A 26,107-nucleotide genomic window follows, 5' to 3' on the forward strand; every position below is an offset into this window, starting at 1 on the left:
ATTAAGGAATGATTACAAATCTTTACAAGAAAACCTAAAGACATCAAACAATCTCAAAATCTCATAGATGAATGATCAAGAGCAACGAGATGCATGTGAATGTTCTTACAAGGACAAGAGACTCTCAATGTGATTTGGGAAAACATCTAAATCATTTAGAGGACCATATCCAAGTCCCTTAAGTTTCCTAAATAAGTCACATGCAATTCCTTTAAACTTAGTTTCTCTTATACTCTTTCTCTTCAGATCAAAATACACAACATGGAACGACTTAGACAAACTCCTTGGTGTATAAACAAGCTCACCATCATCAGTAACACCCTTCAAATCTAGAGTCCGCGAAATTTTGACAGAGGTAGGGTACATAACGTGTTTAAATGACCATTTCTGATTCTCTCCATCCTCCATAATCCATATTTTAATACCAGTGCGCATAGAATTAACTAGAGCTAACCTTCCCTCATAAGTTACCAATAAACCGCGAATGTGATCATTCATCGGAAATTCAATTAAATTGAACGTTTCAAACCTGAGATCAAAGCTCATTATTGCATGCTTCAGAGTCAAACCACAAAAAGCTTCATAGTACAAAATTCCGTTAATGCATTGCGCGTAGCCTTTAGTAGGGGCAGGCAAATATAATGTAGAGGACTAGCTTCGATCATCCTCCATGATTCTTGAGCTCCCAATGTTAGAACTCGAATCCCTTCGTTTGCAAGAAAGCTTAGTACTTTGTGTTGGCACTCTATTGGATCATATCCTAAAAACCCTCTAACGTATCTCAAACTGCTGTTTTCAGGTTCAGGTAAAGTTAAGAACCGTCTCATGGTAGGGTTCCAAATCACGAGCTGCTTAGAACTCTCGAAGCAGATCAAGCCGCGGAGTGAATCGGAACAGGCGAAGTGACGATTATTAGGGTTTATCACTTCATAACGCTCCACTTGTGAATAAGGATCGATGGGATATTGGTGTTGCGGAAACGAGAAAACGAATAGCGTCTCACCCTTTTGGAAGACTAGCAGAACACACGGCTTTGAGGACAGAGCAGGAAACGAGTTGATGAAATATGGATGGGTAGTGACGGAAGAGCAGAGCTTAGAGACAGAACGAGATCTCACAATCGATTTGGCAGGCACTTTTGAGAGTATCTCCCACGATAGATCCAGAGGAATAGAGCCAGAGAATCTTCTCTCGGTGACATGGTTTTGATCATCATGTAAGGATGTCCTTAACTGTTTAGGGCTTGACTGCGTGTGCTTGGCGTAGAAGCTTCTTGCCACGGAAGCAGCATTTTCGGTTAAGAAGATTCCTCTGTTGGGTAGGTACCACTGGATGAGTGGTCGTATTAGCGAGGAAGATTGTGATGTTCCTCGGATGATCTCTCCCGTTTTCTCTTTCTCTGAATCCATGGCGGATCGCAACACGATTATACTTTCATCAAACCCTAATTTCTAGATAATATACAGATGAACATGTATCCTTTTGCTAGTAACAGACTACAATAATATCGCTTTTAAAGTCGTACTGTAATATTTATGTTTAAGCATATTAATTTCGTTTTTGATAAACCCAAAAATCTAAAAATAGATTATCGAATATGTTAGCTCGTTGTGGAACACAACAAAAGCACAAAATCTGGAGCTAAAAATGATTTCCGGAAGTAAGTTCGGGGGATTGAACCCGACGTGAATCGAACACGCAACCTTCTGATCTGGAGTCAGACGCGCTACCATTGCGCCACGGATCCGGATGTTATATGTTCCACTTAATTCTTTTTAATCATGATCAAATTATAATTACGTAGTTCTTCAAGTGGTCTTTCTTTTTCAATGATCGATCCAAAAATGTATTGACATGAATCGTTTCTGTTGCATAAAAATGGCATTTACTCTCTAAACTTTTAGAACAACTCTTCCAAGAAGTAAGAGTAAAAAAGCTCATCTATTTACAATGAATAAGTCTATTTCTAACTATGAAGAAAAAAATGTTGGATCAATCATTGGAGCCGAGAAGTCACATTGATGAAGGTATCTTCAGGACAAGGAATTGTTAAGCCACCCATCGGATGATCGAACCCAAACTCTTCCTCGGATTTACTGAGAAGAGCTTGAAATGAAGGCTGGTTTAAATATGAGATTGGCACCAAATATCTCATCTTCTGGCTCTCTCCTACGTACACTGCAAGAAACCCTTTTGGTGCCGCTGAGGCTGCTGCGGTGGAGCGGCTTAGAATCTTCTTTGCTCCCAAAAGACTTCTCACAAAAGCCATCTTTTATTTTTGGTTTGAAAAGTTTGACTTCTTTTGAAGCTTCTTAAGATATGTATGAAACTGGATCGCTTGTTGTTGGTTGATGAAAGAAAGAATGCGTTATGAGTGTATATATAGAAAGATCAACGAAGGAGTTGAAACCTCTCTGAAAATTCATTGAAACTTGTGGCCTTGAAGCGTCGGACAGACTAGAACAGAGAACATGGCTCTGTCTCTTTACCATTTGAAAAAGATGCATTAATGCAATTTGTCTTGATGAGATAATTTAAGTGTGGGACATTAAACTAAAAACAAACTCCATATGGAATTCACAAGGGACTGTTTTCTCAATGTTTTTTAGATAAGACATGCTACTCTCAATAATATTGACCAGCAAGTTTCTATTCTCCATGTTCTGTGATGATCCCATTCTCTAATCTCGGTGGTCTAAATGGATTTAATAAGAACTTACAAGTGGGGACCTGAATTTTCTCAGCAACAGAACAACTAGTCTCTGTCACTCTTTAAGTTGTTATTTTTTGATAATATATCCAAATAGAATCACACATTAAGAAAGTTGTTCAACAGAGGGGCCATGTTATTAACAATCATCTCTCGATCTCATTAATCGATTCCAGAAGAGTATCCAATCTTTTGTTAGATAAAACAGAAAAAGAACACACACACTCATCAAAATAGATATCCCTTGAGTTTCTTACAACAGTATAACAGTAATGAGATCTTCCATGCCTTGCTTGTCTTTGAACCAACTTAAGTACTTAAGTGTAAACATCGTGAGGAAATCACTGTGATGTTAGCCTTAACGTCAAGATCCTCTCGGTGATAAGGATATTTACACATTATATACACGACAGCAAGATGAAGTATTATTATTGACGCCATTGTTTCTTACACAAAACATGACATTCACATTTTGACTATTGTAACCTATTGAACAACTCTTTTCACAAAGAAAGAGGAAAAGAGCTAATATAAGTATTTACATTGAATATTCTATCTCTCACTAGTGTTAGTTTTTCCTTCTTCTGGAACATCTTCATTAGAGCTGAGAATTCAGATTGATGAAGGTATCTTCAGGACAAGGGATAGTTAAGCCACCCATTGGATGATCTAACCCAAACTCTTCCTCGGAATTACGGAGAAGAGCTTGAAATGAAGGCTGGTTTAAATATGAGACTGGCACCAAATATCTTTTCTTTTGGACCTCGTCTTCGCCAACGTACACCGCAAGAAACCCCTTTGGTGCTGAAGTTGTCCTTTTGCTGGTAGCCTCTACAGAAAAACCGATACTCTTCTTTGCACCCAAGAGACCTCTGAACAAAGCCATTTCTTGTGTCTGGAAAATCTAAATTTGAAGCTTCTAAGAAAAATCTAGATGCTCAGATTCAAGCTTCGTATTGAATAGTTAGTTCTATCTCTAGATGTATAAATAGATTGATGGGCTTCAAACCACCCTGGGACATACATAAACAGAATTTCACATGATTCTGTTTTCTCCATGTTTTTATAATAAATGCAGAGAAGAAAGGAGATATTCAATCTCTTACTTATAACTGTCATGTGTGGTCCTATTTTGTGGATATCAAAAAAGAACAACTTAACCCTTGACAAAGACTTGTTGTTCTGTTGTTGAGGTACTACAGGTCCCAATTTTAAGTTCTTATTAAATTACACCACAGACAGGCATGAGATAATATGATCATCACAGAACATGGAGGAAAGAAACTTGCTGGGCCTTCAAAAAGAATTCAATCTTTCCGACAAAAGAAATAGAAATGACTTTGGTGAGAAGTCTATTGGGTGCAAAGAAGATTCTAAGCCGCTCCACCGCAGCAGCCTCGGCGGCACCAAAAGGGTTTCTTGCTGTGTACGTAGGAGAGAGCCAGAAGAAGAGATATTTGGTGCCGCTCTCATACTTGAGCCAACCTTCATTTCAAGCTCTTCTCAGTAAATCCGAGGAAGAGTTTGGATTCGATCATCCAATGGGTGGCTTAACGATCCCTTGTCCTGAAGATACCTTCATCACTGTGACTTCTCGGCTCCAATGATGATTATCCAACATTTGGTTCTTCCGGGTTAAAGATAGGCTTGTTCCTTGTAAATAGAGGATTTTATTTTTCTTTTTTCTCTTTCTTGTTGAAAGAGTTGTTCGAAAAGCTTTGAAAATGGATACAAGGTTTATTCAAAAGTTTCATTAGATTAAGAAAATGTTTTTCCGTTTATGAAATCAAGCTGCAGGTAAACAGTTACAAAGCTCCTCATAAAAACTTTAATGATCTTATGTCTTTAAATAAAGAAGAAAACATATGAGATTCTCCTTACATTTAAAGTTTTTATGAGGAATCTAAATAAATAAGCCTACAAAAGTAATTTTCAAACTAAACATAGTAAAATAAAATAGAAGTAGAAGTCATCCTATTCACTGAAAATTCACCAAGACACATAATCATGGTCCTTTAAGGTGGCAGAGAACTTGATAATGGAATGAGCCACCGTCTTGGAGATAGTATTCCGTCATGGTCCAACCACTCGCGTTACTCTCACCTTTGACGTAGAAACTGAGACTCCTCTTCTTCCCAATCACTTCACCGGTATCTTCCAACACGATATCTCTCAACTTCCCAGAGGGTTTCCAACATCCATCACACGTCTCTCCTTTGACTTTGAGGCTCATGCGTTTTCCAGTGACATTTTCAGAGAGATGATTCAGTTTTACGAAGTAGAACCACTCGTTAGGTTCGAAAAAGTCAGTCTCTGTGTGAGTCAACCGCCACGGCTCTTTGGCATAGAGGTCGGTCTTGTCTTCTAGTTCAAATTCTTTATTTGATCTTTTGGCAACCTTAGGCCCGAGATAACGGAGGATGAGTTCTTGGTCAGAAGGATGAAACCGAAACCCAATATGTTCCTCTTTATCGTAGTATTTAACCATCGACATATTTATTCTTTTCTTGTTCTGTGAGACAAAGAAAACGCAAATCAGACCAAAAGTTCAAGGATCTATATATTATAGGAATAATCTAAGGGGAACAACGAATGATCTTTAGAGCAAAACTGAAAAAACTACTTTTGAGAGATGTAGGAAGATCGAATATATAAAAAAACGCGTTGAAGACTTGATTTCAGCTAGGCCAATAGAAAAAGTGATTTCGTATATATAGGTGGATTTTAAGGGTTGGACTTCTTAAAATCCAACGCGTTTTTGATAAAGTATCAAGGTAAGTAAAGCTAAGAAACGAGTAATTAAATTGGATAAAGTTAGCCAATATCACACTTTTTCTTTTTAAATTTGTATTCATTTTCGGTTTTAGCGTGTGGTATTTTTTACTATTTTCTTTTAAACTTATTTTTTCTTATATCTTTTTTCAAGAAACAAAATACAATATTATTATTTTACTTATCTAAATAATGTTCAAAGATTGGAAGATTTTTTTATCTCCTGAAATGGTTAAGTGAGAGAAGAGATACTTGTATAAGAAGATCATATTATCATGTCATAATTAGTACTTGAAGAAAGCTTATGCCTTAAATATTTTCTTGCTCTCCAAATAAATGAAACCATGACATGATCGTGTTGGTTGCACAAAAATGGCATCCATTCTCTAAAGTTTTAGAACAACTCTTTCAAGAAAAAAGAGAAAAAATCGATTTACAACGAATAAGTCTATATCTAACTCGAAAAAACAAAATGTTGGATCATCATCGTTGGAGCCTAGAAGTTACATTGATGAAGGTATCTTCAGGACAAGGGATCGTTAAACCACCCATTGGATGATCGAACCCAAACTCTTCTTCGGATTTACTGAGCAGAGCTTGAAAAGAAGGTTGGTTCAGGAATGAGAGTGGCACTAAATATCTCTTCTTCTGGCTCTCTCCTACGTACACTGCAAGAAACCCTTTTGGTGCCGCCGAGACTGCTGCGGTGGAGCGGCTTAGAATCTTTTTTGCACCCAGTAGACTTCTCACCAGAGCCATTTATAATTTATTTCTTTGTCTGGAAATTTGAATTCTTTTTGAAGCTAGATCTGAAGATGTATGAAAAGATTCAAGTTATAGGATATATTGCTTGTTGTTGGTTGATGATAAAAAAGAATGGGTTATGTGCATATATATAGAAAGATTAATGAATGAGTTGAAACTTCTTTGAAAAATCCTTTGAAACTTGTGGTCTTGAAGCGTGGGACAACCTAGAGCGTTCACATGGTTCTGTCTCTACCATTTGGAAAAGATGCATTAATGCAATTTGTCTTGATGAGATATATAACAAACTCCGTATGCAATTCACAAGGGCTTGTTTGCTCAATGTTTTTTTAGATAAGACATGCAATTTGTCAATAATAACCAGCAAGTTTTTGTTCTTCATTTTCTGTGATGATCCATTCCTTAATCTCTGTGGTCTAAAATTCTAAACGGATTATAATAAATTATAGTGGGTACTGATGTTGTTCAATAACAGAACAACAAGTCTTATCTTTAAAAAACATTGAGAAAACAGTCCTTTGTGAATTGCATATGGAGTTTGTTTTTAGTTTAATGTCCCAAACTCATTTAATTATCTCATCCAGACAAATTTCATTAATGCATATTTTCTAGATTGTAAAGACAGAACCATGTGAACTCTTGCTCTAGTTTGTCCCACGCTTCAAGTCTTCAAGACCACAAGTTTCAATGATTTTTTAAGAGAAGTTTCAACTCCTTCCATTGATATTTCTATATATACACACATAACCCCATTCTTTCTATCATCAACCAACAACAACAAGCAATATATCCAATAACTAGAATCTTTTCATACATCTAAATAAGTTTCAAAACTTTTCACCCAAAAAAATAGAAATGGCTTTGGTGAGAAGTCTATTGGGTGCAAAGAAGATTCTAAGCCGCTCCACCGCAGCAGCTTCTATGAGCAAAATAGAAACCTCGTCGGCACCAAAAGGGTTTCTTGCAGTGTACGTTGGAGAAAGCTTGAAGAAGAGATATTTAGTGCCGGTCTCATACTTGAACCAGCCTTCTTTTCAAGCTCTGCTCAGTAAATCCGAAGAAGAGTTTGGGTTCGATCATCCGATGGGTGGCTTAACGATCCCCTGTCCCGAAGATACCTTCATCAATGTGACTTCTCGACTCAAGTGATGATTATCCAACATAGTGTTCTTCGAGTTAGATATAGAGTTGTTCCTTGTAAATAGAGGATTATTCCTTTTCCTTTCTTTCTCTTTCTTCTTGAAAGAGTTCTTATTATTTTTTTGGAAGTGGAAGCAGTTTTGATGCTATATACACACAATCATAATTCATGTTAACACATTTTGGATCGATAATTGAAAAAGAAAGTATAACACCAATTGAAGAACTCTTTTATTATATTATAATTGTTGTTAAATAAAACCAAGTGAGATCGGTGGACCAGTCCACTATGTAGCACCTCGGTGCGTTTTTACCGGGGCCGACCGGATAGCCGATAGGGTTTATCAAAAAAAAAAAAAAAAAAAACCAAGTGAGATCACGGAAATTATATAACAATCTCTAGCTAGCTTTGGAGTAATTTAGTTGTGTAGTGAGATCACTGAAATTACTTATACGATCGTTGTCCATGTTGGTCAAGACTTGAAACATTGGCAATCTCAAAACGGAGCCGTTTTACGTAAAACTGTGCAAACGACGTCGTCTCGAGGATTAAAAGTTGGAAGTCACAAAAGCGACAGCGTTTTGTGACAAAGCTGAGGTGAAATAGGGCATCTCGAGGGGCTTTGTGACTGTTTCGCGAACACTCTCTGAGTAGCTTTCTCTCGGCGATTGCGACTGTCTCCTGATTATCGTCTCTCTGTGAGATCTCCGGTACCTTTCTCTCATTTGTTTCTTTCTCTGTTGGATTCTTTTAGCTTGTTTTGGGTTTGTTACAGATTCTGCTCCGTGATTTGGCCTTTCTTAGTGCGATTAGTGAACAGAAATGAACTTTTAGGGTTTTAACTTTTTTTCTTGGTTAGGTTAGAGTTATTCTTTGTTAATGGAAGCTATCAACGTTAGTTTGGTTTAGTCTAAAGCTACTTGTTCGACGATTTTTGCTCTGCAAGTAGAAATGGTTTATGTTTATGTCAAAACTTGAAACCCTGTTTATGCTTTTAGCTACTTAGGTCTTTGTTTTGTTTTTCCTTTTGCTTTCTCTGCTGGAACTCTGAATGCGTGTGTTTCTGTTTGATTCTGCTGGATTTCTGAATTTGTTCTTCTGCTTGATTCTACTTCAAACCAGGGATAAGTAATCGAAGATGAATATGAATCAGCTACTCATGCAATCTATGGCAGAGACTCGCGGCCTCTGTCATCCTGATTGCGTAAAAGCAAGTAAAGAGCAAGAAGATTACGGTAAATGATCAAATCTTGAATCTAGAGAACATTACTTTCTCTGCATCATTTAAAGAAACTGTGAATGATTTTAATATAACAGGTTCAATCTAATCCTTTGAAAGAATCATATGAATTGACTACAACATTTTCATCTTTTTTTTTTGTCTTGCAGATGCATCTCAACATGCAGCTATGGTAGCAGTGAATCTGATTAGCTCTGCACGGGTTATCTTCAACCTCGACGCTGTGAGGACTGAGTACTCAGCTCAGTATTTGGTGGATAATGCTGGGAAGGAAGACGACGAGGGAGAAATTGATCAACAAAGCTCTCAGCTCACTTTCGAAAACATCCTTCAGTATATGGTGGAAAACGTCTGGAACAAGAGGGAAGATGTGCAGGGAGAAAGGGAGCAACATCTCACCGTCAAAGACTGCCTTGAATGTGCTTTCAAGAATGGGCTACCAAGAAGAGAACATTGGTCACATGTGGGATGTACGTTCAAAGCTCCACCATTTACTTGTCACATTCCTCGCGTCCCCATGAAAGGAGAAGTGATTGAGACTAAGACTGTGGATGAAGCAATGAAGTTGTTGATGAAACAACCGGTGGGAGCAAGACTCCATTTATTCAGTCCAGAGATTGATCGTGTTCGAGAGGTAAAGTGTTGGTAGTTAAATTTCGAAGTTTTTTCAGAGATTGATAACAAAGTTTTGATCTAATCTTGTTCAACTTTTTTGTTGCGTGGTAGGGGATTTACGATGGCCCGTCAAGTAATGGATCAAGCTATGTTGGACTTAGAGATGCCATGATAGTTGCAGTGGATAAGTCCGAGGAAAAATTTGTTGTGAAAGTGCAGATCTGTTACAAGAAGAAGACTTCAATTGTCAAAGTATGTATGAGGCGTATGTTTGTCCAGCTTGATGGTGATGAGGAGTCTCAGGTGAAAGAGCCAACAGGTCTGCTTGTTGACTTCTGTATCCCACGCTTATCTGTCAACTAAACAAGAGCTGAAATCTTGGGAAGTATTTGCTAGTTTATGGAACCTCTTTGTTGGTCCTATTTTAAGAATGTTTTATCAGACTTTTTTTCTGCTTTAAGTATCTTGAAAACAGTATGCTTGTTGTGAAACTCTGCTTGTGGTCAGAATTTAAGATTGTTTTATGAGACTTTTATCTGTGTTTTAAGAAGTGGATCGCTACTTTCTTCATATTTATTTAGAATCCATCTGCTTAATGTGACACCAATTACCTCCCAAATCCCAATCATCATCCTTTTCTTAGTCACCTTTAAATGGCTGTGTTTTTTTTGGTTAAAAGTAGGTCTTATTGTGCAGGGAGTCACCATGATTTTAACACAATGGAACATGCCATTTTTGTATACAATAGTTATAGCTATTTCGTTGTTACTGTTTATATCCAAGTGAGGTGTCAAGATTACTCCAAATCGAGATTGTTATATAAAACTTAATGAAGATATAAGCAAATCCTCGAGGAAATCTGGACTGATAAGAACATTTATACATTATATATAAAGCAGCAAGATGAGCTTTTCGTAGAACACTTGCTGCAATTAGCATTAACACCATTTGGCCATTGTTTCTCACACAAAAAAAATGACATTCACATTTGGGTATTGTAACCTCTTGAACAACTCTTTCTATAGGGGAAAGGACCAACCAGAGAATCATTACAAAACATGGAGAATTAATAGAACAATGTTGCTTGTCCCACAGTCAATCAGTAATCCATTTATAGATTAACTAACATCTGAAAACCACAACTTCATCTGATTTCGTTGATTCATCTATATACCGAAACAAAACAAACTCATCATGTCATCAACAACAAGCAATCCAAAATATTGAATAGTAATCTTCAGAATAATCTTAGAACTCCTAGACTTTTAAAATCATGGAAATGCATTTGATGGGAAGTCTTATGTATGCAAAAAAGATTATTCGCAGCCTCAATGGCACCACAAGGATTTTCTTGCATGTCTTTGAAATTGCACCTGTAAGCATTTGGTTATGTAACAATCTTTAGCTAGATATTGGGGTAATATGAAGATAGCGGATAACAAGAGAGAAAGTGATCGGTATTTTGAACTTGACGTGCCACCATTGCGGCAAGGATCCAGATGATAAATAGGGAAACTTATATTTTTCTAACCATGATTTAACTATAACTAAAGGTTCTTCAAATGTTGTGGTCTTTAGTTTTCAAAGATCATTCCAAAATGTATTGACATGATCGTGTGTATCAGTTGCACAAAAATGGCATCCACTCTCTAAACTTTTAGAACAATTACTGTTTCAAGAAGAAAGAGAAAAGATCTATTTACAATGAATAAGTCTATGTCTAACTCGGAAAAACAAATGCTGGATCATCATCATTGGAGCCGAGACGTCACATTGACGAAGGTATCTTCGGGACAAGGGATCGTTAAGCCACCCATCGGATGATCGAACCCAAACTCTTCTTCAGATTTACTGAGCAGAGCTTGAAACGAAGGCTGGTTCAGGTATGAGAGTGGCACTAAATATCTCTTCTTCTGGCTCTCTCCTACGTACACTGTAAGAAACCCTATTGGTGCCGCTGAGACTGCTGCGGTGGAGCGGCTTAGAATCTTTTTGGCACCCAGTAGACTTCTCACCAGAGCCATTTATAATTTCTTTCTTTGTCTGAAAGTTTTCTTTCTTTTTGAAGCAAAAGCTGAAGATGAAAGAAAAGATTAAGTTACTGGATATATTGCTTGTTGTTGGTTGATTATAAAAAGAATGGGTTATGTGTGTATATATAGAAAGATAATGAATGAGTTGAAACTTCTCCGAAAAATCCTTGAAACGTGTGGTCTTGAAGCGTGGGACAAACTAGAGCAAGAGTTCACATGGTTCTGTCTCTACCATTTGTAAAAGATGCATTAATGAAATTTGTCTTGATGAGATAATTAACAACTCCATATGCAATTCACAAGGACCTGTTTGCTCAATATTTGATAAGACATGCAATTGTCAATAACAGCCAGCAAGTTTTTGTTCTTCATGTTCTGTGATGATCCCAGTCTCTAATATCTGTGGTCTAAAATTCTAAATGGATTTAATAAGAAATTATAGTGGGTACTGATGTTGTTCAACAACATAACAACATGTCTTATCTTTTGAAACATTGAAAAACAGTCCTTTTGTGAATTGCATATGGAGTTTGTTTTTAGTTATAGTCCCAAACGCAATTAATTATCTCATCAAAACAAATTTCATGAATGCATGTTTTATAGATTGTAAAGAGAGAACCATGTGAGCTCTGTTCTAGTCTGTCCCACGCTTCAAGACCACAAGTTTCAATGATTTTTTCAGAGAAGTTTCAACTCCTTCATTGATATTTCTGTATATACACACACATAACCCCACTATTTCTATTATCAGCCAACACCAACCAATATATCCAATAACTTGAATCTTTCATACATCTTCAGAAGCTTAAAAAGAATTTCAACTTTTCAGATAAAAATATAGAAATGGCTTTGGCGAGAAGTCTACTGGGTGCAAAGAAGATTAAAAGCTCTGTTGTTTAAGACTTGGGAACATTGGCAATCTCAAAATAAAACGGCGTCGTTAAGGAAATATGGCAAACGGCGTCATATTGAGGAATAAAGTTGAAGTCACACAGCGACGTCGTTTCGGGACTAAGCTGAGATGAAATGGGTTTCGCGAGGGCTGTGAGAGTTTCGCGAACATTCTCTGATTTTCTCTCTACGCGACGGCGATTGCGATTGCGAGTGTCTCTTCTGATTCTCTGTGTCTCGGGTAACTTTCTCTCGAATTTTTCTTTCTCTGTTGGATTCTTTTAGCTTGTTTTGGGTTTGTTAAGGATTTTTCTCTGTGATTTGGCCTTTCTCAGTGCGATTTGTGAACAGAAATGAACTTTTAGGGTTCTAACTTTTTTCTCTTGGATGATCGATGCTGAATCCTTCGTTAGGTTAGAGTTATTCCTTGTTAAAGGAAGCTATCATCGTTAGTTTGGTTTAGTCTAAAGCTTCTCCTTCGACGATTTTTCCTCTACAACTAGAAATGGTTATGTTTATGTCAAAACTTGAAACCCTGTTTTATGCTTTTAGCTAGTTAGGTCTTGTTTTGTTTTTCCTTTTGCTGTATCTACTTGATTCTGCTCGATTTCTGAATGTTGTTCTTCTTCTGGATTCTACTTCAAACCAGGGATAAGTAATCGAAGATGGATATGAATCAGCTATTCATGCTATCTATGTCAAGGACTCGTGGCCTCTGTCACCCAGATTGCGAAAAAGCAAGTAGTGAGCAAGAAGATTACGGTAAATTATCAAATCTTGAATCTAGAGAAAATTACTTTCTTCGTATCATTTAAAGAAACTGTGAATGAGTTTAACTGATAGTTTACTCCTGTTTTTAATATAACATGTTCAGTCTAGTCCTTTGAAAGAATCATATGGATTGACTACAACATTTTCATCTCTTTTTGTCTTGCAGATGCATCTCAACATGCAGCTATGGTAGCGGTGAATCTGATTAGCTCTGCACGGGTTATCTTCAAACTTGACTCTGGGTATACTGAGTACTCAGCTCAGTATTTGGTGGATAACGCTGGGAAGGAAGACGACCAGGGAGAAATGGATCAACAAAGCTCGCAGCTCACTATCGAAAACCTCCTTCAGTATATGGAGGCGAACGTTTGGAACAAGAGGGAAGATGTACAGGGAGAAAGGGAGCAACATCTCACCGTCAAAGACTGCCTTGAATGTGCTTTCAAGAAAGGGCTACCGAGAAGAGAACATTGGGCACATGTGGGATGTACGTTCAAGGCTCCACCATTTGCTTGTCACATTCCTCGCGTGCCTATGAAAGGAGAAGTGGTTGAGACTAAGAGTTTGGATGAAGCATTGAAGCTGTTGAAGCAACAACCGGTGGGAGCAAGACTCCATTTATTCAGTCCAGAGATTGATCGTGTTGGAGAGGTAAAGTGTTGTTAGTTCAATTTCAAAATTTTCAGAGATTATTGACAAAGTTTTGATCTAATCTTGTTCAACTTTTTATTGTGTGGTAGGGGCTTTACGATGGCCCGTCAAGCAATGGATCAAGTTATGTTGGACTTAGAGATGCCATCATAGTCGCAGTGGATAAGTCTGAGGGAAAATTTGTTGCGACGGTGAAGATCTGTTACAAGAAGAAGACTTCATTTGTCAAAGTGTGTATGAGGCGTATGTTTGTCCAGCTTAATGGTGACGAGGAGTCTCAGGTGAAAGAGCCAACAGGTCTGCTTGTTGACTTCTGTATCCCACGCTTATCTGTCAACTAAACAAGAGCTGAGTTCTTCTAGTTCTGGAACCTCTATGTTGGTCCTTTTTTAAGAATGTTTTATCAGACTTATTTTCTGCTTTTAAGTATCTTGAAAACCGTATGCTTGTTGTGAAACCCTGTTTGTGGTCTGAAGATAAGATTGTTTTATGAGACTTTCATATGTTTAAGAACTTATCTATCGCTACTATCCATCTGCTAAATGTGACACCAATTGGGCATTGCACCTCCCAAATCCCAATCATCAAGATGAAGCTATTCGTTGAAAACTTTCTGCAATTCGCATTAGCACCATTGTTTCCCACACAAAAAAAATTGACATTTCACATTTGAGTATTGGTTACCTCTTGAACAACTCTTTCTTTGAGGAAAAAGGTTTGACCTATTTACATTGAATAAACTATATCTCTAACTCGAGCTAAGTAATGTTAGACCTATCTTCTTTCCGGATCATCTTCCCTGTAGCGCAGAAGTTACAGAGATGAAGGCATCTTCAGGAAAAGGGATCGCTAAGCCACCCATCGGATGATCGAACCCAAACACTTCCTCGGATTTACTGAGAAGAGCTTGAAATGAAGGCTGGTTCAAGTATGAGAGTGGCACCATATATCTCTTCTTCTGGACCTGGTCCTCACCCACATACACCGCAAGAAATCCTTTTGGTGTTGTAGCCGTTACAGAACGGCTCAGAATCTTCTTTGCACCGAAAAGACCTCGCACCAGAGCCATATCTAATCTCTCAAAATGTAAACTAAAGATGGATTGAGGATAACAAGTTAAATGCTTAGAGTCAAGCTTTGGATACTGCTTTACTTCTTGGTGATGTGAAGAGCTGGTTCTGTTTCTGGATGTATAAATAGATCAATGAAGGAGTTAAACCCACACTGAAATCAATAAAACTGTGGTCTACAAGCGTGGGACATACAAGAACTGAGTTTTACATGATTTTGTTTTCCAGATATGATATATGACAATTGACAAGCAATGAAAGCTAATTGATATAATATTGCAATCTTTTCTTGTCTATAATAAAACATTAGCAGGTTAGTTTCTTAATGATGTGGTGGGACCTCAAGTTGCCTACCAAGAGAACAAGAATGACACATTTATGTTCAAAGGACATAATCTCATGTGATGAAATTTAAAATTGATTGAAATGCAAGGACGACTAACCTGTCAGGTTGTCACATCCATGTGGATATATCTGCAAGAACTTCAGCTTCTTCATCCAACCACCACGATCAGAGTGACCATCAGATGAGATCAAAATGTTGAGCAAGAGTTGAAATTAGCTGAGCTTCTCTGAGCCAGAAAAGACAAATCAGATAGCTTCAAGTGAAACACATCTATAAAGAAGTTCCTACAAGTGCGCATAAACGTCTCAAAACTTCTTCAGGTAGCAGGAAGATCTTTGTCTTTGCAATCATCTTTATATACAAAAAGAAACAGGAAAAAGGATAAACACATAACCATCAAACGATTATTCTTGTTAGTCACCAATCTTGTACATATAAAACTCTTCCACTAGACTAATGTAACATTTATAGTCAAATAAAAAAGCTTCCTTTTTATGTCAAAAAGATCAAATACAAAAGCTTCCTTTATACGTTGATTAGCTTCATTTTGTCCTCCTCTCTGTTTCTCTCACAAGCGCCATGGACGAGATCCAAATTGCTTCACTCCTCAAATCATCTGAGCTTTTTCCGATTCCTCAAAGCGTCAAGCTTTCGTATGGAACAGCTGGGTTCCGAGGCGATGCAAAGTTGCTTGAATCAACTGTCTATAGAGTTGGGATTCTCTCAGCTCTCCGATCGCTTAAGCTTGGATCAGCCACCGTCGGGCTTATGATCACAGCTTCGCATAACAAAGTCTCTGACAATGGCATTAAAGTTTCAGATCCATCTGGAGGTATGCTTTCTCAGGAATGGGAGCCTTTCGCAGATCAGATCGCTAACGCATCTTCTCCTCAAGAACTCGTTTCATTGATTAGAGAATTCATGGAGAAGGAAGAGATTATGATCGGAGAGAAGAATAAAGGTGCAGAGGTTTGGTTGGGAAGAGATACAAGACCTAGTGGTGAATCGCTTCTCCGAGCTGCGGAGATTGGAGTTGGTTCAATTTTGGGATCTGTAGCGATTGACATTGGGATTTTGACAACTCCGCAATTGCATTGGATGGTTAGAGCTAAGAATAAAGGTCTTAAGGCAACTGAGAATGATTACTTTGAGAATCTCTCTACTTCATTTATGTGTTTGATTGATCTGATTCCAGTTAGTGGAAATGATAAGTTAGAGATTAGCAAATTGCTTGTAGATGGTGCTAATGGTGTAGGTGGACAGAAGATTGAGGAGCTAAGAGGGTCTTTGAGCAATCTTGATCTTGAGATTCGTAACACAGGGAGAGATGGTGGTGTGCTTAATGAAGGTGTAGGTGCTGATTTTGTGCAGAAAGAAAAGGTTTTGCCTTTAGGATTTGGGTCTAAGGATGTTGGGATGAGGTGTGCGAGTTTGGATGGTGATGCAGATCGATTGGTTTACTTTTACATTCCTTCAGAGTCTTCTGAAAAGGTTGAGCTACTAGACGGCGATAAGATTCTGTCTTTGTTTGCTCTCTTCATCAAAGAGCAATTAAACATTCTTGGTGATGATAAAGAAGGGAAGCAGTCTCGTCTTGGTGTTGTGCAGACAGCTTATGCGAATGGTGCATCCACTGATTACCTAAAGCAGTTGGGTTTAGATGTTGTTTTCGCTAAAACTGGGGTAAAGCATTTACACGAGAAAGCAGCAGAGTTTGATATCGGGATCTACTTTGAAGCTAATGGCCACGGGACTATACTCTTCTCGGAATCTTTCATATCTTGGTTAGTTTCCAAACAAAAAGATCTTACGGACAAAGGTCAGGGTGGTTCAGAAGAACACAAAGCGGTTTCTAGACTAGTAGCGGTGAGTAACCTGATCAACCAAGCGGTTGGTGATGCTCTAAGTGGAGTGCTCTTGGTTGAAGTGATTCTGCAACACATGGGATCGTCAATACAGAAGTGGAATGTACTATACAAGGACCTTCCTAGCAGACAGATCAAGGTCGAAGTTCCAGACAGAACAGCGGTTGTGACCACAAGCGAAGAAACGGAGGCTCTGAGACCTTTGGGGATTCAAGATGCTATTAATTCTGAAATCAACAAGTACCCGCGTGGCAGAGCTTTTATAAGGCCATCAGGTACAGAAGATGTGGTGAGAGTATATGCAGAAGCATCCACTCAAGAAGCTGCTGATTCTTTGGCTAATTCTGTGGCTCAGCTCGTCAAAAGCTTCCTTGGTTAATGGGAGACTTTTTGTTTTTCTTGTTAATCTCTTAGCTTTCACATCTTTTGTATAACCCGAATGACATGTTCTCTTGTCTTTCTTGTCTGCTTCTTGTGATTTACTTTGTTTATCTTCTAGCTCTTCTGCTCCCTTTCCTCAACGTAAACCTAAACATGCTTTACTTTCCTGAAAAGAACCAGCAAAAGCATTGATCTTTTTTCTTATTAGTGAAGCAGAAGCATCCACTCAAGAAGCTGCTGATTCTTTGGCTAATTCTGTGGCTCAGCTTGTCAAAAGCTTCCTTGGTTCAAGCTAAAAATCCATCTGAATTTTCTGCAGGAGTATGTTAATGGAAGATTTTATGTTTTTCTTGTTCATCTCTTAGCTTTCACATCTTTTTTATAACCCGAATGACATTTTCTCTTGTCTTCCTTGGCTGCTTCTTGTGATTTACTTTGTTTCTCTTCTAGCTCAAGTTCCCTCTTCTCAAAGTAAACCAAAACATGCTTTGCTTTCCTGAAAAGAACCAGCAATGCCATTACTCTTTATTTCTTATTAATGAAGCTCTAAGAACTGAATGTTTCTTCTCCTGAAATTGTGTAAGTGAAAGATAGTTGTTAAGGAATCAGTAGCAGCTACTTATAGTAAGATCATAACAATGGTGTACTTGAAGAAACCTTAAAGAGGGAACTTAGCTCATTCCTTTGTCTCCGACAGTGACTTCACCACAACTTTCATGTAATATCCTATTGTGGGTATCATAAAAGAACCAACTTAACCAGTGACAGAGACTTGTTGAATGTTGTTCTGTTGTTGAGCAACTTCAGGTCCCCACTTTATGTTGTTATTAAATCCATTTAGACCAAAGAGATTAGAGAATAGGATCATCACAGAACATGGAAAAGAGAAACTTGCTGGCCTTTATTATTGACTATAGTATGTCTTATCTAGAAAACATTGAGAAAACAGTCCCTTGTGAATTGCATATGGAGTTTGTTTATAGTTTATTGTCCCACACTCAATTGATTATCTCATCAACACAAATTTCATTAATGCATCTTTTCCAAATAGTATAGACAAAGCCATGTTCTCTGTTCTAGTCTGTCCAACGCTTCAAGACCACAAGTTTCAATAATTTTTCCAGAGAGGTTTCAACTCCTTCGTTGATCTTTCTATATAAGCACACAAAACTCATTCTTTCTTTCATCAACCAACAACAAGCAATCCAATAACTTGAATCATTTCATACATCTTCAAAAGCTTCAAACGGAATCCAAACTTTTCAGATTAAAAAAAAAAATGGCTTTGGTGAGAAGTCTTTTGGGAGCAAAGAAGATTCTAAGCCGCTCCACCGCAGCACCCTCTGCAGCACCAAAAGGTTTTCTTGCAGTGTACGTAGGAGAGAGCCAAAAGAAGAGATATTTGGTGCCAATATCCTATTTGAACCAGCCTTCATTTCAAGCTCTTCTCAGTAAATCCGAGGAAGAGTTTGGATTTGATCATCCAATGGGTGGCTTAACGATTCCTTGTCCTGAAGATACATTCATCAATGTGACTTCTCGGCTCCAATGATGATTGATCCAACATTTTTTTCTTCATAGTTTGAAATAGATTTAGTCATTGTAAATAGATGAGCTTTTTTACTCTTTCTTCTTGAAAGAGTTGTTCTAAAAGTTTAGAGAGTAAATACCATTTTTATGCAACAGAAACGATTCATGTCAATACATTTTGGATCGATCGTTGAAAAAGAAAGACAACACCAAATTCACCATTTGAAGAACTACTCTAATTACAAATTCAACCTTGATTAAATAGAATAAACTGTAGTGTTTAACATCTAATTCAACCTTCATTAAATATAATTAAGTGTAACATGTAACAACCGGATCCGTGGCGCAATGGTAGCGCGTCTGACTCCAGATCAGAAGGTTGCGTGTTCGATTCACGTCGGGTTCAATCCCCCGAACTTTACTCCGGATTTCTTTTTTTTTTTTTTGTTTTAACTGCTTATTCCATTTGTGCCCTTCGCTTTAGCTTCGTTTCATCCGGTTTAACCAGGAGGCTATTCTGGTTTGGTAATCTAATTACTCTTAACCGAAAGTCTAAACCAGCTCACTCACAACCGGCGAAATCAACGTCATAGGGCCAAGGCTAGCTTCAATTCATACTCGCATGTTTTTGTGCCACAAAAAGGTATTTTCAGAGGATAAACAAAGGCCTAAATAATTTTGCTACCACTTGGAACTTTTAATTCGTTCTCGATTACGTAAAATTTATTCATTTATATTGTTAATATTCTTAAAGTGATTTTACTAAATACTAGTTTAGAAACAATTTCAAACTTTCAAATTCAGTCCCACGTGAAGCGTAAGGTCACATCTATATCTAGTTAAAGACTAACATATAAATCAAAATTTGAATATTTAGTAACCAAAAATAGGAAACAAAAATTAGCATAGAGATTCCAACTTCTATTACATTTTTATCCTATACATAAACATCACAATGACACGTTACGCATTAACTACGGATTAGATGTGGAATACATGCAGGTTACATCTTCCGCACTATCTTATACAATGTATCTGTTCTTAAATTTTTAGAAATTCGATCTGTTTTGTGTAAGATTAAAAAAAAGTGTAAGATTAAAAAGTAAATAAAAATATATAATTTAAGTAAAAATTGGCTGTAAACCAGTAACAATAGAAATATTTAAGACTTAAAAGAGTAAATGAAGTTGTTAGTCGCTGTCATTGTAGTAAATTAAGTTACTAAAACTAGCAAAATGCTCTGCTTTTTGCGTGTCTTTGAAGTCACAAAACACAGTTCCTCTATTTAGTACTATGAGGGAAGAAAAAAATAGAAAGAGAATTAGTGAGTCATAAATCAGAGAGCGAGAGAAAAGTAGTGAGAAATAGAGTGAGAGGTTAAGGAAAGAGAGAACAATGAAGAACAGAGCTTTTGGTCAGATTATGGATGATGCAGAGAATCCAGGGTTCTTCAAGATCCTTCGACCGGCAGATTTATCATCTGAAATCATGGTTAATTCTATTAATTTTCTCATAATTCATCACCGATTTAGCTTATATTTGAAAGATCATATCTTTTGGTAATTACAAGGTTATAATGGGTCTCTAAAGTAAATGTGGTCTTCATTAACTTAGATCTGTCTGTTCTTGGTGAAATTTTGCTCTGTTTTGTTTTTTCCTTTCCGATTTCTTGTTAGGTTTGTGTGTGAAATGATCGGACCAAATCAATTAAGGTCAAAAGTTTGAAACTTTGGCCTCAATGTGCTTGGTGGATGTGAAGTTTTCAGTGATTGTCACTTTAATTGCATAATTCAACTCTTTCTTGACAAATCTTTTTCTTGTTGTATGTTGTAAGAGAGGGATCCCTCTAAACTTCATCAAAAGCATCTCGGACGAAGAGTTCTCGCATAAGATGGTGCTAAAAGTGTCATGGGGAAGCTCTTGGCCTATCAAAATTTGTAGAAACCCAAGCTTCTACTTTATGGAGAAAAAAGGATGGGATCAGTTTTTGAGCGACAATGGTTTAGGTAATAACGAGTTTCTTACCTTCACGCACCAAGGAAATATGTGCTTTAGTGTAGACATCTATCAAATAGACGGTAAGGAGCTACTTACACCGCGCAGATCTGCAACCATTGCTTCTAGTTCCGGTAAGTGTTCATCTATGTGATTGCATGCTTAAGGAGAAGAAGAAGGAGACAGTGTTTAATTTACTTTTGTGGTTGATTTTGATGAAAACAGGTCGGAACAAGAGAGAACAAAGGAAGAACATCTACGAAGATGTGAAGAAGGAAGAAGAGATAGAGTCTTGGTCTGAATCGAGCTATCCTGGTCTCAAAGCAGCTGAATCCACAGGAAGAAGACAAAAGCATGTTACAAAGAAGAAGAAGAAGATGACAATGTGTAACGATTCTGAAGACGACAATGTGTCTCTTGTTCCAGAATTTACCCTCACCATAAAGAAATCATACCTCTTTTTCTTGGTAAGATAGACAAAAACATGCTGGTTACAATGTCAAATTGGTTTGTTATATAAATGTGAGTTATGAATCCAATAAGGAAATTTGTGATTCAGGGGGTTCCGAAGATGTTTGAGGAGTTGCATATGCCAAGGGAAGCAACAATGTTCAAGATTCATGATCCGGAAGGAAAAAGGTCATGGGATGTTATGTATAAGCTCGCTGGTACACAATCAAGATTCTGTGCTGGATGGATTCGTTTGGCTAAAGAACTAGGTCTAGTGATTGGAGATGTTTGCACGTTCACACTCATCAAACCCACCGAGATGCTTGTTAAAGTCTCCAAATAAGAGATGATGAAGTTGTTTGATCACTCTCTCAAAATCTAGTTTATGTGTTAGGAACAAACTGCACTAATTATATATGGTGTTATTAACTTATTGTTGTTGTTTGTTACATTGTTTCCTCTCGAGACCTTTTGTGTTGTTTCTCTCCGGTTTGGAATTATAATTTCTCTTAACCGAGAGTTTTAGCTCCGGTTTGATTCGGTTTATAGTTATTTTTAACCAATACTCAATTTTAGTTTTAGTATAATCCGATAAAGACATTTTGTATCAATTACCAAACACACAGAACCGATGGAAGCTCCTAGAGGCAATCTGAGAGCGGTGGCTCTTATCGCCGGCGACAACAACGTCCGGGGATGTCTTCAATTCGTACAAGACACTTTCGGTGATCTGCCTTTATCGGCGTCAAACATTTTAATCTATGAGGACTTGTTTTATATGTCACTCATTTTGGGCTTTGGCTGTGGTCTCTGTGTGTTTACCAGGGACCACTCATGTTACCGGGAAGATCTCAGGACTCTCTCCTGGCTTCCATGGATTTCATATTCACTCTTTTGGTGATACCACAAATGGCTGCAACTCAACTGGTTGGTTCTGTTTCTCTGTTTGTTGGTTTCTTGTATTCAATTTTAGTTCTGCTGGGTTTGATTTACTTTCTGATGACTTTTTTTTTTTTTTTGGTAGCTTGTTCTATAACCGTTTCTCTTAAATAATCTTTATCTGAAAGACTGAAACACATATATACATGTGAAAAGAGTAATCTTGCTTGATCTTGATGTAAATGGATTGGTTTGGATCATAATTTTAATTTAGGATGGCTCTTAGTGTTGCCAAAGAATTGGCTCAAGGAACAATTTGGTTAGCTGACAATAGAACCAGAGACAAAGCTTAAAAAATCTCAGCTATGAATGTTTGCTTTTACTTGGTTTTTCTCCTTTGTGATATATGACTGAGTTCTCATGAAAATGATAACTTTCAGGACCTCACTTCAATCCATTAAATCGAGTTCACGGGCCACCGAATGAGGAAGAGCGTCATGCAGGCGATTTGGGTAACATTCTTGCAGGATCAGATGGTATAATCTTTTTCTCATCTCTATATATGGTTTTGTGCTCTTTGAAGAATGATGCTAGTATTCTGTGGATGAGACTTGTTTTCAGGTGTTGCTGAAATCTCAATCAAAGACAAACAGGTATATTATCTTCTTTTTTCCCTCTTTCAACCATTTAATGTTTGGCAAAATAACATCTTCGGTTACTTTTGGAAATCCTAAGCTTCTTAGATTGTGCATATATATATCTCTCTGACGTTTCCCCATTTATCTCAACTTCTCTTTGAATTCACAGATACCACTTAGTGGGCAGTATTCTATACTGGGGAGGGCGGTTGTTGTGCATGCTGATCCTGATGACCTTGGGAAAGGTAGGAACTTCTTTTAGCCTTTGGATATCCATATGGTCTAATATCACAATATGCAAATTGAGTTGTAGAAGTTTTATCTCAAAAGCAATCACTGTAGTTTCATGTAGTTGTCATCAAGTACCAGGCATTAGTTCTTAGGTTGATGTGCTTTATCGATGCTAAAGAGCCATGATCTCTTTTTGCGATTGTTACTGCAGGAGGGCACAAGCTTAGCAAATCAACGGGAAACGCAGGCTCGAGAGTTGGATGCGGTACTGCTACTAAGATTTTGAAAAAAACAGAGCAACACCATTTTCTCTTATTTTCTAGTTTCCAATGTGTTAAGTAATTCACTCTATGTTTTGATGTTGAACCAGGTATCATCGGACTTCAATCATCTGCAGATGCTAAACTGTAGCTTTTGAGTTCAATGGACTATCCAGAGCAGGGCCACACTCAGTTTTTCATCAGTAGATTGTACATTAGAGACCATAGTACGAAGTGAAATTGTATATTGACATCCTGTTACTGTTTAAGACATGAGTCATAATGTAAACCAGTACGTAATCTCCAGTTTTCATTGAAAATGAAGTTTTGAACAAGAGTCAAACCATTGAAGGTAGCAAGATGTAGAAACAAGAAAACGATTGAGCACATACTGACACAGAATTTGCCGGGATTTTGTTTTTTTTTTCTGGTATTGTAAGCCTTCGGTACAGTATGGTATTGGATACAGGGTTCAATCCAGATATCTTCCCAGGTTGCAGATGAGCTTCCCAAATCTTCTCCACATTACATGATACAATCGTCCACTTTGAGCCTATCCTCTCAGCCATGTGTTTCTGTAGGAAGAGTTGTCGCGGAGAGAAGCATCGTGGGGCTTGTATTCCATGACATATGCATGGGGCAACTTCAAATGCCGCTTGATTGAGTCTCTCAAACCCATCACTGCCTGTTTAAAGAAAACATTGCACTGTGTAAGTACCAAACAAAAGGAGGGAGAGAGAGAGAGGGAAACTTCTTCTTGTGAACAGTTTTCTCACCTGATGGTCAGAAGCATTGCGATTCCATACACTAATGATGTCCTCATTGAAGCGGACACTCAGTACTGCCCCACATATGTTATCAGCGTCGTCAAGCTGGTCGCCTACCAATGCAAGAAGCTAAAGAAAACAAACAAATGGAAGAGTATATAACATGATTCCCAGACCCTAAGTATGGAAAATGGACAATAAAGAACATTGACTAAAGGGTTTCTTTTTGATGAAGTAGAAAGGTGTCAATACTCCAAATAGTAGTGCCCACAAGAAAATAAACTCACCAGATCCTCCCAGAAGCGAGCAGATACAACTTTTGAGAAACGAATGATCCACTTTCCTCCATTGCAGTTGGCGCCGTCCTGAAGGAGATGAATTTAGCTACTTTAGTTGGTTTATTGTAAGAGATACAACTTTCGAGAAACCTTTTCTGCATAAAAGATTCCCGCTCTATCGATGATCCACATAAAAAGACACAATAAGAAAAATCAGTACATTGAAACACCTACCTCCCACAACGGACGAATCCCATCCTTAAAGAAATGAAGATCTGTTGGACTAGGCAAGAGAGAAGAACGAGCAAGGTGACAGTAGCAGGCCCAAAACCCTTCAACCTAAATTACCAAAGCCATATCTCAGAAACGAACAAGATAATATTGCAAACAGCTTCAAGAATGAACTTCCATTAGTATTTTTAAACTTACAGTGCTGAATTCCACAATCTTCTTAATGTTATCCTCATAAGATTGGTTCCGAACCCCTGGTGTGCGACGAGTGTACCATATCGAAAACTTGTACTGCACATTACCAAAAGTCCTAGAGTCACTGAGCCAGCATTTTCTCTAAATCAATCTGACTTGTTCTAGCTAATATCAGTACCACGAATATGAAAACCACACTAGAGTAGAATCCTATAACATTTGAGCTCACATACATCAAAACAGAGTCGTAAACCTAATTCGAAAACAAAAACTCCAACAAACAAAGATTTAGAGTCCGAATCTTCCACTACTCCAGCTATAAACCGTCATATATAAAGTTCACAAATCTTCAACGAACAGGAATCAAATTTTTACCTAAGATCAGAATCAAATTGCGAATGAATCGATATTCTAAGGATAGAGGACAAACCCGTAGAGGATGGAGACCATCCTTGAGCTCACGAGAGCGACGTTCTTCGGAAACAGAGTCGGTAACATATTGGGACTTGATGCTGTCCATGTTTCCAGAGTCCCTGATCTCCTCGTCTCTCCTATCCGCAACCTCCATTTTTTCCTCGATTAGAGCTTAACGCGTTCGTGCTTCAAAAGCCCTAAAAATCTAATCAGGAAGAAGAAAGAGGAGAAGAGAAGAAGAGCTCTTTTACTTCTCTACTCGGTCAAATACATAAAACGTCAAATTCTGGAGAAAAAAATAGCCTTATGGGCCTTATTAGGTCTAATCGATGGGCCTTATTAGGTCTAATCAATGGGCCTTAGGGTCACATCTTTTTTTTTTTTTTTTTGTCAAGACCTTAAATAAAATAGATGCTCAAAAGAGCCATTCCTGGGAATGTTGTTTACATAGGTGATATGATGCGGTTCGGTATGAATTTTTCGTGCCAAATTATCCGCTTTTACATTTGCACTACGCGGAATTAAAGATAAAGAAAAATTGGAGAATTCTTCCTTGTCACTCTTCAAGTCTTCCAAATACACTGAGAAGACCGGCCATTCGGTTGGAGAAGACACCATCTTCACCAAATCTGAACAGTCTGTAAAGAAAGCTACATCTTGGTTGTCAGCACCAATCATACACTTCATCGCCCAGAGTAGAGCTTCGACTTCTGTATGTAGGGGGGATAGACTTTGCCGGATGTTTGCAGCTCCCATGGTTGACATCTCTCCATTTGCCGATGTACAATACCACCCTGTTCCTGAAAAAATATATGTCCTTTTCCATGATCCATCCACGAAACACCGATGTCCGGAGTAACTGGAATCCAATGAAATCTCTCTCACGCGATTTCGAGTTACAGTATCTAAAGAACCTTGGTTGTCAATATGTAGCTCAGATTGAGCAACCTGCCAAGCTTGTGCCTCTTTCTCCGCTAAATGTAGAACC

General features: G+C 37.8%; 15 protein-coding genes and 2 non-coding genes across 18 annotated transcripts; 9 read left to right on the forward strand and 8 right to left on the reverse strand.

Annotated features, from left to right (window-relative positions):
* Nucleotides 1-1,675: 1,675 nt before the first annotated feature.
* On the reverse strand, nucleotides 1,676-1,747 carry TRNAW-CCA. Its single transcript has one exon. It is a non-coding gene; the product is annotated as a tRNA-Trp (tRNA).
* Nucleotides 1,748-1,830: 83 nt separating this feature from the next.
* Nucleotides 1,831-2,366, reverse strand: LOC9309937 (auxin-responsive protein SAUR20). The gene has a single exon (XM_002873824.2). It carries the CDS (start codon nucleotides 2,267-2,269, stop codon nucleotides 1,997-1,999), a length of 273 nt encoding a protein of 90 aa, XP_002873870.1. The 5' UTR covers nucleotides 2,270-2,366; the 3' UTR covers nucleotides 1,831-1,996.
* Nucleotides 2,367-2,935: 569 nt separating this feature from the next.
* Nucleotides 2,936-3,914, reverse strand: LOC110227576 (auxin-responsive protein SAUR21-like). Its single transcript, XM_021022150.1, has one exon. The coding sequence runs from the start codon at nucleotides 3,594-3,596 to the stop codon at nucleotides 3,309-3,311; it is 288 nt and encodes a 95-aa protein (XP_020877809.1). The 5' UTR covers nucleotides 3,597-3,914; the 3' UTR covers nucleotides 2,936-3,308.
* Nucleotides 3,915-3,999: 85 nt separating this feature from the next.
* On the forward strand, nucleotides 4,000-4,466 carry LOC9309938 (auxin-responsive protein SAUR21). Its single transcript, XM_021022154.1, has one exon. The coding sequence runs from the start codon at nucleotides 4,045-4,047 to the stop codon at nucleotides 4,315-4,317; it is 273 nt and encodes a 90-aa protein (XP_020877813.1). The 5' UTR covers nucleotides 4,000-4,044; the 3' UTR covers nucleotides 4,318-4,466.
* On the reverse strand, nucleotides 4,447-5,453 carry LOC110227572 (protein CUP-SHAPED COTYLEDON 1). Its single transcript, XM_021022143.1, has 2 exons — nucleotides 5,334-5,453; nucleotides 4,447-5,222 (listed from the first exon to the last, which is right to left on the reverse strand). Exon 2 carries the CDS (start codon nucleotides 5,202-5,204, stop codon nucleotides 4,716-4,718), a length of 489 nt encoding a protein of 162 aa, XP_020877802.1. The 5' UTR covers nucleotides 5,205-5,222; nucleotides 5,334-5,453; the 3' UTR covers nucleotides 4,447-4,715.
* Nucleotides 5,454-5,770: 317 nt separating this feature from the next.
* LOC110227578 (auxin-responsive protein SAUR22) lies at nucleotides 5,771-6,346 on the reverse strand. The gene has a single exon (XM_021022153.1). It carries the CDS (start codon nucleotides 6,239-6,241, stop codon nucleotides 5,966-5,968), a length of 276 nt encoding a protein of 91 aa, XP_020877812.1. The 5' UTR covers nucleotides 6,242-6,346; the 3' UTR covers nucleotides 5,771-5,965.
* A 656-nt stretch (nucleotides 6,347-7,002) lies between these two features.
* On the forward strand, nucleotides 7,003-7,613 carry LOC110227573 (auxin-responsive protein SAUR21-like). Its single transcript, XM_021022146.1, has one exon. The coding sequence runs from the start codon at nucleotides 7,103-7,105 to the stop codon at nucleotides 7,394-7,396; it is 294 nt and encodes a 97-aa protein (XP_020877805.1). The 5' UTR covers nucleotides 7,003-7,102; the 3' UTR covers nucleotides 7,397-7,613.
* Nucleotides 7,614-7,906: 293 nt separating this feature from the next.
* Nucleotides 7,907-9,819, forward strand: LOC9309939 (protein HEAT-INDUCED TAS1 TARGET 4). Of its 2 annotated transcripts, none has more exons than XM_021022140.1 (4): nucleotides 7,907-8,086; nucleotides 8,511-8,623; nucleotides 8,778-9,262; nucleotides 9,355-9,819. In XM_021022140.1, the coding sequence occupies exons 2-4, from the start codon at nucleotides 8,527-8,529 to the stop codon at nucleotides 9,604-9,606; spliced, it is 834 nt and encodes a 277-aa protein (XP_020877799.1). In that variant the 5' UTR covers nucleotides 7,907-8,086; nucleotides 8,511-8,526; the 3' UTR covers nucleotides 9,607-9,819. The 2 variants fall into 2 exon arrangements, with proteins under 2 accessions (XP_020877799.1, XP_002871796.1); XM_002871750.2 differs by having other exon boundaries at nucleotides 7,909-8,098.
* Nucleotides 9,820-10,816: 997 nt separating this feature from the next.
* Nucleotides 10,817-11,395, reverse strand: LOC9307866 (auxin-responsive protein SAUR22). Its single transcript, XM_002873826.2, has one exon. It carries the CDS (start codon nucleotides 11,265-11,267, stop codon nucleotides 10,995-10,997), a length of 273 nt encoding a protein of 90 aa, XP_002873872.1. The 5' UTR covers nucleotides 11,268-11,395; the 3' UTR covers nucleotides 10,817-10,994.
* A 635-nt stretch (nucleotides 11,396-12,030) lies between these two features.
* LOC9309940 (protein HEAT-INDUCED TAS1 TARGET 4) lies at nucleotides 12,031-14,116 on the forward strand. The gene is made up of 4 exons (XM_021022139.1): nucleotides 12,031-12,408; nucleotides 12,817-12,929; nucleotides 13,105-13,589; nucleotides 13,679-14,116. The coding sequence occupies exons 2-4, from the start codon at nucleotides 12,833-12,835 to the stop codon at nucleotides 13,928-13,930; spliced, it is 834 nt and encodes a 277-aa protein (XP_020877798.1). The 5' UTR covers nucleotides 12,031-12,408; nucleotides 12,817-12,832; the 3' UTR covers nucleotides 13,931-14,116.
* Nucleotides 14,117-14,219: 103 nt separating this feature from the next.
* On the reverse strand, nucleotides 14,220-15,103 carry LOC110227577 (auxin-responsive protein SAUR21-like). Its single transcript, XM_021022152.1, has one exon. It carries the CDS (start codon nucleotides 14,656-14,658, stop codon nucleotides 14,380-14,382), a length of 279 nt encoding a protein of 92 aa, XP_020877811.1. The 5' UTR covers nucleotides 14,659-15,103; the 3' UTR covers nucleotides 14,220-14,379.
* A 300-nt stretch (nucleotides 15,104-15,403) lies between these two features.
* On the forward strand, nucleotides 15,404-17,419 carry LOC9307867 (phosphoacetylglucosamine mutase). Its single transcript, XM_021022120.1, has 2 exons — nucleotides 15,404-15,475; nucleotides 15,511-17,419. The coding sequence occupies exon 2, from the start codon at nucleotides 15,585-15,587 to the stop codon at nucleotides 17,247-17,249; it is 1,665 nt and encodes a 554-aa protein (XP_020877779.1). The 5' UTR covers nucleotides 15,404-15,475; nucleotides 15,511-15,584; the 3' UTR covers nucleotides 17,250-17,419.
* Nucleotides 17,420-18,428: 1,009 nt separating this feature from the next.
* Nucleotides 18,429-18,953, forward strand: LOC9307868 (auxin-responsive protein SAUR24). Its single transcript, XM_002871753.2, has one exon. It carries the CDS (start codon nucleotides 18,531-18,533, stop codon nucleotides 18,801-18,803), a length of 273 nt encoding a protein of 90 aa, XP_002871799.1. The 5' UTR covers nucleotides 18,429-18,530; the 3' UTR covers nucleotides 18,804-18,953.
* Nucleotides 18,954-19,115: 162 nt separating this feature from the next.
* TRNAW-CCA lies at nucleotides 19,116-19,187 on the forward strand. Its single transcript has one exon. It is a non-coding gene; the product is annotated as a tRNA-Trp (tRNA).
* Nucleotides 19,188-19,913: 726 nt separating this feature from the next.
* Nucleotides 19,914-21,772, forward strand: LOC9307869 (B3 domain-containing protein At5g18090). Its single transcript, XM_021022138.1, has 4 exons — nucleotides 19,914-20,272; nucleotides 20,616-20,910; nucleotides 21,002-21,243; nucleotides 21,336-21,772. Exons 1-4 carry the CDS (start codon nucleotides 20,177-20,179, stop codon nucleotides 21,567-21,569), a joined length of 867 nt encoding a protein of 288 aa, XP_020877797.1. The 5' UTR covers nucleotides 19,914-20,176; the 3' UTR covers nucleotides 21,570-21,772.
* A 48-nt stretch (nucleotides 21,773-21,820) lies between these two features.
* On the forward strand, nucleotides 21,821-23,547 carry LOC9307870 (superoxide dismutase [Cu-Zn] 3). Its single transcript, XM_002871755.2, has 7 exons — nucleotides 21,821-21,951; nucleotides 22,052-22,153; nucleotides 22,546-22,641; nucleotides 22,727-22,758; nucleotides 22,913-22,988; nucleotides 23,186-23,239; nucleotides 23,345-23,547. The coding sequence occupies exons 1-7, from the start codon at nucleotides 21,858-21,860 to the stop codon at nucleotides 23,383-23,385; spliced, it is 495 nt and encodes a 164-aa protein (XP_002871801.1). The 5' UTR covers nucleotides 21,821-21,857; the 3' UTR covers nucleotides 23,386-23,547.
* On the reverse strand, nucleotides 23,515-25,370 carry LOC9307871 (eukaryotic translation initiation factor NCBP). Its single transcript, XM_021022142.1, has 6 exons — nucleotides 25,136-25,370; nucleotides 24,709-24,801; nucleotides 24,514-24,618; nucleotides 24,289-24,366; nucleotides 24,011-24,130; nucleotides 23,515-23,919 (listed from the first exon to the last, which is right to left on the reverse strand). The coding sequence occupies exons 1-6, from the start codon at nucleotides 25,271-25,273 to the stop codon at nucleotides 23,788-23,790; spliced, it is 666 nt and encodes a 221-aa protein (XP_020877801.1). The 5' UTR covers nucleotides 25,274-25,370; the 3' UTR covers nucleotides 23,515-23,787.
* Between the last annotated feature and the right edge of the window lie 737 nt (nucleotides 25,371-26,107).

Source organism: Arabidopsis lyrata, assembly GCF_000004255.2.
Source record: "Arabidopsis lyrata subsp. lyrata unplaced genomic scaffold ARALYscaffold_6, whole genome shotgun sequence".
Lineage (NCBI taxonomy): Eukaryota > Viridiplantae > Streptophyta > Magnoliopsida > Brassicales > Brassicaceae > Arabidopsis > Arabidopsis lyrata.

Coding starts and splice junctions, on each gene's coding strand:
- LOC9309937 (XM_002873824.2), bottom strand. CDS start 2,269: ATGGCTTTTGTGAGAAGTCTTTTGGGAGCAAAGAAGATTCTAAGCCGC.
- LOC110227576 (XM_021022150.1), bottom strand. CDS start 3,596: ATGGCTTTGTTCAGAGGTCTCTTGGGTGCAAAGAAGAGTATCGGTTTT.
- LOC110227573 (XM_021022146.1), top strand. CDS start 7,103: ATGGCTTTGGTGAGAAGTCTATTGGGTGCAAAGAAGATTCTAAGCCGC.
- LOC9309938 (XM_021022154.1), top strand. CDS start 4,045: ATGACTTTGGTGAGAAGTCTATTGGGTGCAAAGAAGATTCTAAGCCGC.
- LOC110227572 (XM_021022143.1), bottom strand. CDS start 5,204: ATGTCGATGGTTAAATACTACGATAAAGAGGAACATATTGGGTTTCGG.
- LOC9307868 (XM_002871753.2), top strand. CDS start 18,531: ATGGCTTTGGTGAGAAGTCTTTTGGGAGCAAAGAAGATTCTAAGCCGC.
- LOC110227578 (XM_021022153.1), bottom strand. CDS start 6,241: ATGGCTCTGGTGAGAAGTCTACTGGGTGCAAAAAAGATTCTAAGCCGC.
- LOC9307866 (XM_002873826.2), bottom strand. CDS start 11,267: ATGGCTCTGGTGAGAAGTCTACTGGGTGCCAAAAAGATTCTAAGCCGC.
- LOC9309940 (XM_021022139.1), top strand. CDS start 12,833: ATGGATATGAATCAGCTATTCATGCTATCTATGTCAAGGACTCGTGGC. Junction 12,930..13,104: donor TAGTGAGCAAGAAGATTACG/GTAAATTATCAA, acceptor TTTGTCTTGCAG/ATGCATCTCAACATGCAGCT. Junction 13,590..13,678: donor AGATTGATCGTGTTGGAGAG/GTAAAGTGTTGT, acceptor ATTGTGTGGTAG/GGGCTTTACGATGGCCCGTC.
- LOC9309939 (XM_021022140.1), top strand. CDS start 8,527: ATGAATATGAATCAGCTACTCATGCAATCTATGGCAGAGACTCGCGGC. Junction 8,624..8,777: donor TAAAGAGCAAGAAGATTACG/GTAAATGATCAA, acceptor TTTGTCTTGCAG/ATGCATCTCAACATGCAGCT. Junction 9,263..9,354: donor AGATTGATCGTGTTCGAGAG/GTAAAGTGTTGG, acceptor GTTGCGTGGTAG/GGGATTTACGATGGCCCGTC.
- LOC9307867 (XM_021022120.1), top strand. CDS start 15,585: ATGGACGAGATCCAAATTGCTTCACTCCTCAAATCATCTGAGCTTTTT.
- LOC9307869 (XM_021022138.1), top strand. CDS start 20,177: ATGAAGAACAGAGCTTTTGGTCAGATTATGGATGATGCAGAGAATCCA. Junction 20,273..20,615: donor ATTTATCATCTGAAATCATG/GTTAATTCTATT, acceptor GTATGTTGTAAG/AGAGGGATCCCTCTAAACTT. Junction 21,244..21,335: donor AATCATACCTCTTTTTCTTG/GTAAGATAGACA, acceptor TTTGTGATTCAG/GGGGTTCCGAAGATGTTTGA.
- LOC9307871 (XM_021022142.1), bottom strand. CDS start 25,273: ATGGAGGTTGCGGATAGGAGAGACGAGGAGATCAGGGACTCTGGAAAC. Junction 24,367..24,513: donor GGATTCGTCCGTTGTGGGAG/GTAGGTGTTTCA, acceptor CATCTCCTTCAG/GACGGCGCCAACTGCAATGG. Junction 23,920..24,010: donor GCAATGCTTCTGACCATCAG/GTGAGAAAACTG, acceptor TTCTTTAAACAG/GCAGTGATGGGTTTGAGAGA.
- LOC9307870 (XM_002871755.2), top strand. CDS start 21,858: ATGGAAGCTCCTAGAGGCAATCTGAGAGCGGTGGCTCTTATCGCCGGC. Junction 22,154..22,545: donor AAATGGCTGCAACTCAACTG/GTTGGTTCTGTT, acceptor GATAACTTTCAG/GACCTCACTTCAATCCATTA. Junction 23,240..23,344: donor AGGCTCGAGAGTTGGATGCG/GTACTGCTACTA, acceptor ATGTTGAACCAG/GTATCATCGGACTTCAATCA.
- LOC110227577 (XM_021022152.1), bottom strand. CDS start 14,658: ATGGCTCTGGTGCGAGGTCTTTTCGGTGCAAAGAAGATTCTGAGCCGT.